General features: G+C 28.7%; 1 protein-coding gene across 1 annotated transcript in view; it reads right to left on the bottom strand.

Annotated features, from left to right (window-relative positions):
• Positions 1–2,841: 2,841 nt before the first annotated feature.
• The window catches only part of LOC108686467 (neurotrimin-like), a 121,457-nt gene continuing 110,960 nt past the window's right edge, over positions 2,842–13,338 (bottom strand). Inside the window, exons 7-10 of the mRNA XM_018191798.1 lie at positions 12,522–12,671; positions 8,322–8,390; positions 6,739–6,840; positions 2,842–3,211 (exon numbers count right to left, since the gene is read on the bottom strand). Coding sequence (XP_018047287.1) covers positions 3,000–3,211; positions 6,739–6,840; positions 8,322–8,390; positions 12,522–12,671 — 533 coding nt within the window. The 3' untranslated portion in view covers positions 2,842–2,999. The remainder of the gene's footprint in view (positions 3,212–6,738; positions 6,841–8,321; positions 8,391–12,521; positions 12,672–13,338) is intronic.

The raw sequence follows: 13,338 nt of genomic DNA, 5'->3' as shown, positions 1-13,338 counted from the left end.
GATAAGCGATAGAAAGCGAATAATTAATACAATATTCAATACGTATCTTACAAAAAAAATTTCTGTCTCTGTTTCGAGTTTGTCATTTTTGTATAATAATCATGACCGAGATTGTGTTAATTCGTGAGACAAAAATGCTACGAATATTTTCAAACAAAAGAAATGGAACACATAAATATCTTAATATCTTTTAATAAAAAAATACTGTCGTAATCAATCTTTTTAATGATATAATTGCAATTCGAATAAAAATATCAAATATAAATCATATTCATACGAAAAAAAAATCTTTGGGGGAAATTGGGAGATCTCGTTTCGCTAACGATGCACGCGATTTAAAAGCCTCTCTATCAATAGAAGAAAGATTGGAAAAAAGGATTCAGTGATGATAGAATCAGACAAGGAGAATGTCGTCACGGCATCATTCCTAGGATACGTCCGACAGCAATGGCTTCACAAATCTGCTGATACGTCAAAAAGATTTGGAATGATTATCGATGCTTTATGAAAGATAAGGAGAGTTCTGATAGAAGTTAAAGATAAATAAATAATTCAACTTGAACGAATAAAATAATATTAATATTATTGTGACACATATTAACACGTTAAATGCCAGTATACAATTAGGTAACTTTGTACTTAATGTCATTTTTATCAGCACATTATTTTAATAAGTTCTACTTCTTTTTTATTTCTCCATTCAAAACTCACAAACAAATTTTTACTTTTTCTTTGAAAATATCGATTGGAGAATAGAGATGTTCATCTACATATCACCAATTATGAATTATCTTCTATTTGGTAAACTCAACATGTTAAGTACATTATCACTTGAATTACATATCTTGATATCTTTATTATCATCTGTCAGTAAATGATGCTTGAATATCGTAACTTAACACTAGAATCATTAAACAATTAAAATGATTAAATTGTAATTTTTTTTCAAATTTAAAATAAATAGAGAAGAGATGTGTGGCTCCATATGACAGCGACAAATATTATAAATCGCGAATTCAAACTTCACATCTGTATATGCGGATAATTTCGTAATCCGTACTGATTTAGAGAGAAGAATTCTCTTTATAGCTAGGTGACTCTTTGTTCAGACATATAAAGACATATATGATCCCACCCATCCCTCCCTTACTACTATTAGTATCAAAATGATATACTTCCTGAAATTATCCATTAATTTTTGTTGCAATATATAAATAGATAAATTAATAAATTTCGCTTTCATCCCTTTTTTTTTAAAAGATACAGAGATATAAATCAACAAAAACTTTTTATTGTTTTTTTATAATGGTTTTTAACTGGTTATGAAATATATCAATTTTGTTTTTAAGAAAAAAGTTCTCTAAATCTTTTAGAATTGTCACTCTAAAGAATGAAATCTTATTTTTAAAGATTGAAAATTGAGCTCCTCTTTTTCAATATTATTCAATTTTCACTTTTTAGAGTGTTTCATTCAAAGAATTTAGAAAGTATAATTGTGATAAATTTAATTATATTGCTTTATTTTCTTGATTTGAGTAGAATTCTGTGTAAAACAAGAAAACGTCTCACAGAATATGAACAAACTTTACAAAACAAAATCATAAAAAATTTTGAAATGTATAAAACATATAAATTTTTCTTTTATACATTATATTCGTTCGTGATTTGTTTTTATATCTCTTTTATCTTTTTTTTAACGTTTGCGACTGACAGTAGTGCATTCAATAGCGCAATTTTTCCGAAATAAATTTACACATATTTTCATATCTTTTAAAAATGTTAAATCATTAAAATGTAAAACATTGTTTTGAAAGTCTTTTAAGTCCTTCTATTGTGTCCTATTTTTTTCATTTTGTATAAGTACTTCTTTGAAAAAAATCGCATTTGGAAGTCTTAAATATTAAAAGTTGAAAATTTGCAATTCATACAAAAAAATTAATAAATATTTTAAAAAATATAAGTTCAATAAATTTAAAATATCCTTCAATTTCTATACAATAATAAAGTCTTTCTTCCAGTTATTGCAAACATTTTAAAACATTTCTGACACTTCATCAATTGTTTTTTGTAAGTAGACCTTGTATGAAATCCGGCGTTGAATAATATTTTATATTTCATATATCACGAAAAAAAAATTTAATAGAATAAAATCAGATGATCTTTATAGTCTAACTCAATTAAATCTATTTAAGATTTTCAATTTTTGATACCAACGTGTGTAATTTCTTAAACAGAATTAAATGATCCTTAAAACAATACGTTAATTTATTTTTATTTAAAATTTTTGGAAGAGTAGCTACCTTAATTAAAAGGCAAAACAACATTAAAGGACATTCATAAAGGACTCGCACATTTTTATAATTTAACTAAAGCTGCTCTGTTCATATAAAATGTATCCTTTACTACAATTATACAATCTCTTTAAAAACAAAATTGGCACATTTCGATATATTTTGCAAAAAATCGATTCATTACAGACAACGAATAAAAAGTTTTCATTAATTCATCTTGTACATAATATATTTAAATAGTAGAAATAGATTCCGTTATTGATAGTCTTAGTGTTATATGTCAATAACAATACAGAAAAATCCTCGCTTCAAAATATAGTATTAATGAATTTTATAAAAATAATTATGAATACATTTTTTTCTCAAGTTGATATGACATAAAATAATTATACTCCGCGTCTACAACATTGCAGACTTTGTTTTTGTCTTCTTTATACAATAAAAGAGAGCTAAAAACAAGAGAGAAAAAGGAATGGCGCAATTTGTTATAACGATCTATTATAACAAGTAATATGCCTTATCAAAGGCAAGATAAATTCATAGTTTCACTATGATAATCGTCTTCTTTTCGGCCATCGATGGCCGCAAATCCTTCAATAAGTGCGCTATTCATCAGTTAATTGATCCCTTGCGCGGTTGAGGAAAGATTGTAGGATTTTATGCTGCAAGCTGGAAGGACATCGACCAATCATCCTCACTCCGCAATGACTACGACAAGGCGGAAAGCATGATTATGCAAATCGCTGCGCTGGATCGCGTCACGCAATGCCACGTGCTGCTTTTAGATGACATCGATTGCGCCGTGTTGTCGATTCTTCGCTGCCCGATGTCATTATCGACGTTTTTGTGGCTGTTAGTATCAATGACGTTTTCAGCTTCGTGATTCTCTTCGTGATTCGGCCTGCCACGGATTCGCGTTTCTGAAAACAATCATCATATATCAATAATATATTGAAGTCTCAATAATATATAGCTTTAGTTAAAGGTTATTAGATACTTATATATTGTTTATTGATCTAAAATTCTTTTATTTGTGTTGTTTTTTATTGATTATCGACATTATACAGTACCGCTCACAAGTTTCAATAAACGCTACTTTTGCAAAAGAAAATGTCAACTAATTGCCAAATGCATTAATCGATTGGGTTCTAATGATCTTTTTTATATTTGAACCAAAGAAATATTAACGTATATTTTAATTTAGTTTCTATGCAAAAAACAAAAAAGGAAATTTAAAACAAACACTAGCGAACAAATATTTAATCTAAGTTAAAAGTTGTGAGTCAGTAACGTACGTTTATATTTATTTTACAATTATCGGTTGTACAAGGAAAAATAGGAAAATCACAAAAAAGTCTGCAAAAAAAATAAGAATGCTAATAAACACTGATTAGCATAAATTTTTTGTGATACAAATTCTGTGAGTTTTAATATTACATTCTCCTTTATAAAAATATACAGAAAATATCAATTTGAATTAAAAATTATTTAATGTAGAATGTAAAAACAATTTTTATTATCTGTTTCTTTTACAAAGTTTATCCTTTATTGATACTTCTTTTGAATGGTACGTAAATTTAAAGAGTTCTTGAAACAAAAAATAATTCACAGTAACTATAAATCAATTAAGCTAAAACATTAAATAATGATTAATAATGTGTCTAATATTTTTGGCCAAGAGTATATTACACATTTTATGACTATTAAACGACACTATATAAGACGACCATTCATGCCGTGAATAAGTAATAAATATTCAAAAACGAAAACTAAGGGCAAACTCTGTTAAAAAATTTATAGTATCTTCTACTTCTTTCTTCGGAAAACAAGAGACGTGGTGAATCTTTCCAATACTCTTACTATATATTATATATTCTTTCTAGAAACATTGCTTATGATGTCGTTAGCGTACTTTTGTATTACCTTTGCGTTGAGTAACGCGACTCTCATTGTCTGTCCGCCGGGGAGATCGTAAACCAGATCGCGTCCAACTCGTTGGTATCTGAATTGCCGCGACTTCACTCATACCCGTCAGTTTACATGATAATCGAAACAAGTTTGGATACCGGCGTTGGCGTCCCGGGTGCAGATTACTTGCCATAGTTGGACCGAGCGCGGTAGTTCATAAACCGCATGGGATTTCATCAAAATCCCGTCGAGAGTTCCGCGTTTGTCGTGGCGGAGGACGGCACAGGAGGTAGAGGCTTTCGGGAAGGAGGATTCCGAGGCGGCGTGGCACGTTGCTGGAAGTTTTGCGGAATAAACTTCGCGCCTTCCGCGAAACTTTCCGTAGGAAAGTTCCGCCACTGCCCGGCGGCGTGTAAGTTCTCGCATTACGTCGGGGGCGATGATTTAAGACGACGTATCCCGGCGAATTTCGGGTCGCGGCAACGTATTTGCGGAAGGTGACGTGTTTTCAAGCGTTCCTCCTCACTGATCGCATAGATCAACATTTTATTGCTTGAATTACGAATGTTCTGGCCATATGTATACCATGAGCGGGACACATAAATCCGATACACATAAATTTCATCTCATGGGTGAGAAAAGAAATTTAAATTTTGTAAACACGTATTCTATGATAATAAAATATAAAATATTTTTCCCTCTAGAATTCCATCATTTTAAAAAAGTATATTATTGGTTCTATTGATTTACAAGGTTTCTGTTTCTCAACATCTGAACGATCTTTATGTATTATTAACTGTGTATTATTAACTGAGAAGAGAATATATGCATAAGATCAACAAAGTTCTATCATTTACAGATTTTTAAAAATCAAGGACTTTATTTTTAAAGAAGCTTTACAAATTAAAAAAATTTATAACTTTTTGGTTTTTCTTTATGGAATAATATAAACATCACCATTCAAGTATTAAAAAACAGAAGCCTTGCAAATCAATGTAAGTGTTTTTTATATTAAAAGTTACTAATAAATTTTAATATTTTAATGTATCGCTTAAAACTGTACATAATAAATGGGTCTTCATACCATTATATTTATTTTCATATATATTGAAAAAAACAATATTTAAATTCTTTATATATACAAATTTGTAATACTACATAAAAACTTCAAAACAAATGTTTTTTTAATTAAAGAATGAAATTTTTTAAAAAGCTCCTTTTTTAGTGTAAAAAACACTGTAAAAGTTATCATATTTGAATAAAAAAAAAGTACACATTTATTTTTCTAAAAAAAAAAGATGATCGAAAGCGGAAGGAAGAAATATAATTTTTCTATAAATTTTCATTAACAATTATTATTAATATAATTTTACAAGTATAAAATTTCAATTAGATAATGTGTGACCAGAATTTACGACCCCAAAAAAGCACTGTACTTAAGAATAAGGCTGATAACTCATATTATTACTTGCAAAAAACAAAATGTTGATCAAAATTTGTTGTTTTTGATATATATTAATGCATATATTAATGCATATATTAATGTATATATTAATGCATATAAAATCAAGATTATTTCAAAGAATAATCAAATTAATATGCGTAATGTTAACCACAATTAGCGAATAATGGAGATCTGCAATCATGATGTACAAGTCTCATGAGGCATCTGGTTTCCATTGAATTCCCAGTGCAATTGTCAAATCTCACCTTCGTTGCGCAGTCGGATAATCTGATTTTTGTTTCCTCTAAAAGTTCCGCGAGGTTTGCACAGGAGCTTTGAATATTCAAACTTGTTTCGACAACACCGCAACTGTCGCCAGCATGCGTAATTGTAACGGCGATGTAGAAAGTCAGAATTGCCACTTATAATATTCGTATTAAAATGATGAAAGGATAAACAAACTTTTTATTCCCGCCATAACACAAATGCATGCGTTGAGAAAATCAAAATATTTAAATTTTATTTTTTATGACATTTCATTTTTCACACAATGTAAAAATCTTAGTTATTTCATTCAAATTAACTATATACGTTGGAATAAATACAATTATATTCAATAAAGATATTTTACACTATATTTTATACTATAAAATATTAAGAGTATCTTTCAACTGTAATTGTATTTATAGCTATATAATTAATTTGAATGTTTACACGAAATATATTTAATTGAGAATGTCGATAAATTCTTTTTGTATAAAAAAATCGCGTAAACTTAAAATTGAATATTCTGATTTTGTTAACATGCATTCGTGGCAAAAATAAAATCTGTTTTCTCTTTCGTCATTTTATAGTAACATTATAGTATTACAATTTTAATTTCGTATCTATTAAAGTAAGTAAAATATTCATTTCATTTCAGAAATCTTTAAACGTGATTAAAAATAAAATTAAATGACTTTGTGTCAATATAATGCGTTTCTATTTAAAATATCTCATATTTTCCTGAGGCTTCTACCTCGTTTAAATACGAAAATCTGCGCCAGTAACAGCAAAAGAAAGAAAGCTTAAGCGAATAATGAAAAGCGAGCGAACCTTCACTTCTCACGATGGTCGACAAAGATGCATCGGTTATTTCATTAGAGCTCGGCTCTAAACTGGGCATGGGCTTTTGTCGCGACCACTGGATATTCTCCACTGAAAACAATATTGTTTTTATTAGTTATCTGCATAACGGCTAATAAGGAAAAGTACGATTGAAACAATTATCTTAATATGTATTAAGTAAAGCTGAGAAATGGAATTGTTTTTTTAAACCATTAACACATTTTATATTGAATTAATTTTAAGCAGTTCGTCAGTAGGATTATTATATTTGTAAAGTAAAATATATTTCATAGTAATTAAAAGTTACATAGGTATTATTAAAACGAAGGAAATCTAATGCATAAAATGTAAGGCATAAAACAAGTAAGAAAAAGTTTTTATTATAAATAAATAAAAGTAAAGTATAATATATGTTAAATTTAAATAAAAAGTGACAGATAAAATAGCTAACAACGTGTAAAACGATTATTAAAATAGCAGTAAAAAAAAATACAATAAAATACATACACAGTGAAAGATATAAATTAGAATAAATTTAACATATTTAATATTTACATATGTACACATCACAAACATATGTGTTTTCATGACACGCGCATACACAAGAATATTATTTAATCTGAAAGGGCAATAAAGCGAGAAGAAACCAAATGAAACAAAAATAAATAAAGGAAGCAAGAAATTAATAGGAATTACTTTACTGCAATGTAAGAAAACACCTTCATAATACGATACAATGGATATAAGAGCGAAAACTGAGCATGTGGTATTAGATATTGCATCTAAAACTCGAGGTTAGAGTGAAATAAACTATTGCAGAGAGAGAGAGAGAGAGAGAGAGAGAGAGAGAGAGAGAGGAGATGGATTAATACATATTATAAACAAGACAACATAAATTTTTGTTGAATGTTTAACCACTAGATGTTTGATGTAATAAAATTATGTGATCAAATGTTCTTGTATCATATAATACAAAACAAATTAACATGAATTTTGAATCTACTGAATTCAATTTAGTAATTGTTTACTCAAATATAAATAATATCAATAAAGAAATCAAATAAAGAAATAATATTAATTATCTAGTTTGTTAAAATTTTTTTTATATCAATTGATAATTTTGATGTATAAAGAAATTAAAAGTTGTAGTAAAAATACTCGCGATATATTTCAAATCAAATGATTATAGAGATTACAAAGAAACATAATCGTTTCTTTTTACAGCCAAAACCTCAAAAAAAAAATGGCTAGAAAATACAGAATGATATCATCAGTTCCGCGATACGAAACCTGTCAATATTGAATATTACTTGACATTAAAGCTTCTTCAATTAAACTTTGCAATATTAATATCTCTATTATTTTTTTTTTATTATTATCTTACTGATGGAGACTACAGTTAAAAGTCTAAATTTGTCTTTTTAAATTACTAGAGAATAAATTATTTGCTATTACTTACATTTACCAGCTTTAATTTTTGCTTATCTTATGATCATTATTCTTTTTATACAGTTTTTCTTACATTGCCAATTAACAAGCCTTAATTTATTTTATTTTGAATTAATATTTACCTGGATCCATGGTAGTAGGAACGGGCAGTGTACTTGTCGTCGTCGGTTCTGTAGTAGGCGTTGGTATATCTGCCAAAATACGCAATGTATTAATAACCTTTGCAATTCAATGTAAATCTATCTTGAATAAAACTATACTAACAGAGGAACGTATGCGCCGCGTTATAAATTTTTTACATATAAAAATTAAATATCGCAAACGAGGAAATGTAAAACATCGTATAGACTATGTACGTACAGGTTTTTACGTACGGGATTTATTGTTAAATAAAATAGGATAGAAGTACGTGGGACAATATCTCACCGCATGTTACATTATTACATTCCTGCAGTGTAAATATTCGATTGAACACGCGATATTTGCAGATAAATTTTAAGCTGCTACTTTAATATTGTTCAATGCGAAGTAATTAACGCTAATGGACGAAAACTTTAAATAATCACTATAATAAAGACCGTTATTTTGTGTCACGCTCTTTTCAAATGATTTAAAAGTGAATAACAATCGCGTTAACAAAAAAAACATTCTCCTTCGCTTCCGTCAGGAAAGGATAAAGTTAAGCAATTAAAACTAGTAGCACTCGCGAATGCTTCGTGGCCATTGTAGCAACTTTCGGCATGGATTGAAAGGCCGGTTTAAAATGCTAATGCGCATTAAATCGTCGACACAATCGAACGCTTATTTAAGCGGCTTAGCAGTAATCCGCCGATTCGGCGGTCGCGGTAAAGTACAAAGCTGGGAAGTTCAATCTGCGGACGCGCCAAGGCGAAAACCTACAATTACTGATCGATAGATAGAAAGAGCTTCTTTTTACAACTAGCAAAAGAGGGGTTGAGGGCCAAAGAGTTGGGAAACGCAGATCGACGCGTTCGCAGTTATCGGTGATTCACCGGGCTCGCACCGTTTTCCCCGGAAATACGGATTTGCAGACACGACTAACTTTCACGGCGTTGACGCTCCTTATCGCTCAAGGATGAGCTTGCCTTTGATACCGAATCAATAAAAAGTTTGAGAGAAAATGTGCTCTGGTGAACTGTCTATTCGCGGCTGATGATTGATATCAAGATTTCTCCGATTGTTTCGATGAACTTTCTGTCCGTTCATGTGTGGAAACGCTGATGCACTTCCGATCGACGTCTCGTTATGCGATCAAATCGTATTCAATTGCAAGAATAACATTTTTTTCGAGCATATACTTCCGGGAGTAATTATCTTATTTCTTTTTTTTTTATAAATGATCATTTGAGGTTTATTTTTTATACATTTTACACATCAATTGAAATCATTTTATTATTAACAACATATTATATATTATTGATTATTTTTCAATTTATTACTATTGAAGTATATTATGGATATAGATAATCACAATTTTCTGAAAAAGATCAATAGAAACTAAACAAAAATTAAATGATATAAGCACGTTTAATAGTTTATTATGACAGCATTTCTAAAAAATAACAATTATAATTAATGTAACACTTTTATTTTAATAAATATTATTTTAATATTTTTTATTTTATTCAGATTTTCGATATATTAATTAAATATTTACTAAATGTAAACATATAGATAAACATGTAGATATCTATTTGATTTAAAAACTATTAATTTGATATATTTTTTATTGAATAAATATTCAATAAAAAAATATAGTGTTTAGTAAGTATTATTTTAAAGAATATTTATTAAAATGTAGAAATTATTTTTCAATGTACATTTAAAAATTTATAAAAAATAGTTTTTAAAAAAGAAAAAAAAATGTTAAACGATAGCCAAAAATAATATTTTACAACAATTCTCATATTTCTGCGTCTAGAGTGTAAAAAAGAGTGTAAAACTCTAAGTGCACATTTCAAAACATTAGTAAAAATATAAAAATTTTACAGAATATTTTATTATTAAAATCTTAATATTTGTGTAAAATTTGAGCACACTTTTCTTACGTTATTAGTTTAAAACTTATTTAATTTTTTTGTTTGTCTTGATTCTTATGTAAAATCACGTTTTGTAATACCTATTTGCTTGAGAAGGTCGTAGCATTTCGAATTCAATCAAATTTTTTACATATTTATTTATGAATCCACTTACTTGTTTCAAAGTTACCTACAACTGTAAGCAAAATATGATCAATTAGCTACAGCTAATAAAGCTATAACTGTAAATCAAATTGCTTATTGTGTTATTTTTTACAATTAGTTTTTGGATATGTTTGACAAACAATTTTTGACTAATATTAACATTGTGACTTTTTTAGCTGATTTTTTGACTGATATTCTTTAGCTGATATTATACAGTCAAAATATTATTAAAACCTCCTTTTTTCTAACTTGTGCATTACGGCGAGTGTCATTACCACACTGCTTCGCAGACACTATCGCGTCGACGATAAAACACGTCGACTTTGATGCTTCCCTCGCGACTTCTCCATTCTGCACGCCTTATGCATCTGGTCGAGCGTTTTTCCTTATCGTTCTCTCGTCGTTTCGGAAAAGATTTCGGTTATCAGCGAGAGCCGTGATTGGCACTCACTTTTCAAACCTCTCGACTTAAGCCATCTCACGATATATCTCACTCGTTGTCTTCATAAAAGAACCACCCCGTTTTATCGCGTCGTCTGATTCGCTTCTGGTCGGATGCTTAATTTCTCATCCGCTGGATAGGTTCTTCATCGCGCGACTAACGATTTCTGATAACGCGTTAGGACCCGGGGTCGCGAAGAAACGAAAGAAGGTGCGACGACCGCGCGACCGATAAGCGACGACCGCTTGACAAATGTTCGAAAACCGGCGCGAATCGATATTGGCTCTCTCCGCGGTCGAGATATACGTCCGTGATAAATCATATATCACGTTAATATAATATAACCGTCGTAACTTGGTTGAATCACCTTTTGATCGCTCTGGCGCAAATTATGCGATCAATTTGATAATATAATACGATCACACGTGGGTTGACATGATCGTCAAATCTTTCGCAGAATGTAGATAATTCCGATCAGCTGAGCAGTTTTATAAGATCCCAAGTAAAATGAATGGGTGAAATAACGAGATTTATTTATCATTAATTAATCATACGCGTAAATAAAGATACACTGAGAGAAAAATATTTTGTGCAGATTGTAACTGATAGGTTTCCCACAAAAACTAAATAAGTTTTAAAAAAAATCTAAGTTATCACTTCAAATTTTCTATTAAATAGTGTCATACCGTAAATAATTATATTTCAATAAAAATTAAATATAAAACGACAAATATGAGAATTCAAACAGCTGTAAAGGATGTTTTTGCAAAAAGCAATTTGTAAAATTTTATAAATAAAAAATTTGTTTAAATAAAATATTAATAACGTTAAATAATATTTCCTTCTTTACTTATCATTTTTAATGTAAAAACGGTTAATATAAAATATTACAGAATGAATAAATTTTCATTAGTACCAAATAAATCCAGAAGTTTTTCATTTTATTTTTTTTTTAAATGGCTCTTCAAAATATTAATTAAAACTTTGTTCTTATACCTATTATATGTCCGGAGAAAAATTACCATATTTATATAAAGAACGGTTTAAAGATGAGAAATCTTTTTTTATTTCCTGAAAATTTAACTTTTGAAATTTGTTAAGTTTATGCAAAAAATTCTTCAATTACATGATAAAATTATGGTTAGAAGTTTTATTTTTATTATTGACATAATGTTAGTAATAATAATTATTTATATTGCTCCATAAAAAAATATATAATGGTATTAAAAATGATTATAAATTATACATAATTGTGTGTGTGATATTACAGCTAACAATACAATTAATAATTTCATTAGCAAGCGAAAGAATTTCGATATCGATCCACCATCGTCCGTGGATAAACAATCGAATATTTTTTTCATTTTTTTCTTTTAGTATAATAATGCGCGGATTGAAATGTACAATTCGTCAAAATGTTTAAAGAATAAACATTATCGATTGGTTGATTCGTAAAAACTGTTAAAACACTCGAGAATGGTAATTTATACGTTGGACGTATTGAGAGGCAAGTTTTAATTTAGAATAAAACGAATAGAATTGTTCGTTAATTTGCAAATCTATGTAAATGACAATTGTAATGCGAACAAGAATATGAACGCTTTTCAGATTTGTTATTATACAATGTCTTCCATTGAATAAATAAAAGTTTTAAATGACAGGAATGTCATACTCACGATAGAGTTTGATGCTGCCGTCCGTTTCGCCGAGGGAGTTTTTAGATATGCATTTGTAACTGCCATAATCGGACGTCGCGACTGAGCGTATCATGAGCTTCATGTGTACTTTGTATACATTGTCCGAAAAGGATGGCTCGTATTTTTCCCCTGCAATTTAACAAACATCGTAGGTACACTGGCATCCAACCGTTTGCTAAAAGCCTAACTCATACAGCAATATTTCAACAATGTTGCAATAATATTGCTGCAAGCTTCTGTATTGTATGACAGTAGTCGATGTGATTGATTCTTACATTTAAATTCAACTAGAATTTGGAACGTTACATTAAAAAGAAAACAAAAAAATGATTCATTACTTTTTTGTTACTTTTTCGTAATATTAAAATAAGAATTATTAGATTTCAAAATTACATTTGATAATCAATATTAACAATTATTTGATAATTAATATTAAATATAATAAATATTAAAACTCGAATATGTCTGAACTGTATATGGAATAAGTTCTTCTTTATATTAAACTTATCTAATAATTTTTTTAAAGCTTTATAATAAAATAATTTCAATCAAATGTTGTACGAAGTTAAACTAAAACTAATTAAACGCTAATTTTATTTTTCTAATTATTATCTTATCTTTCTAATTATTACTAAACGATTATTATTGAGTAATTTAGTAAAATTTATTAAATTATTACTACTGTATTTAATTATGTTTTTCTAAATAATTGCAATAGGGCAATATACATTTGTAGCTATTATCAGACTTTTTCTTTCAGTAGATCCTTCTACTTATACACACACACATACACACA

This window comes from Atta colombica, unplaced genomic scaffold (assembly GCF_001594045.1).
Source record: "Atta colombica isolate Treedump-2 unplaced genomic scaffold, Acol1.0 scaffold183, whole genome shotgun sequence".
NCBI lineage: Eukaryota > Metazoa > Arthropoda > Insecta > Hymenoptera > Formicidae > Atta > Atta colombica.
Note: the sequence above shows the minus strand (reverse complement) of the source record. Positions and strands in the feature narration are given on the sequence as shown.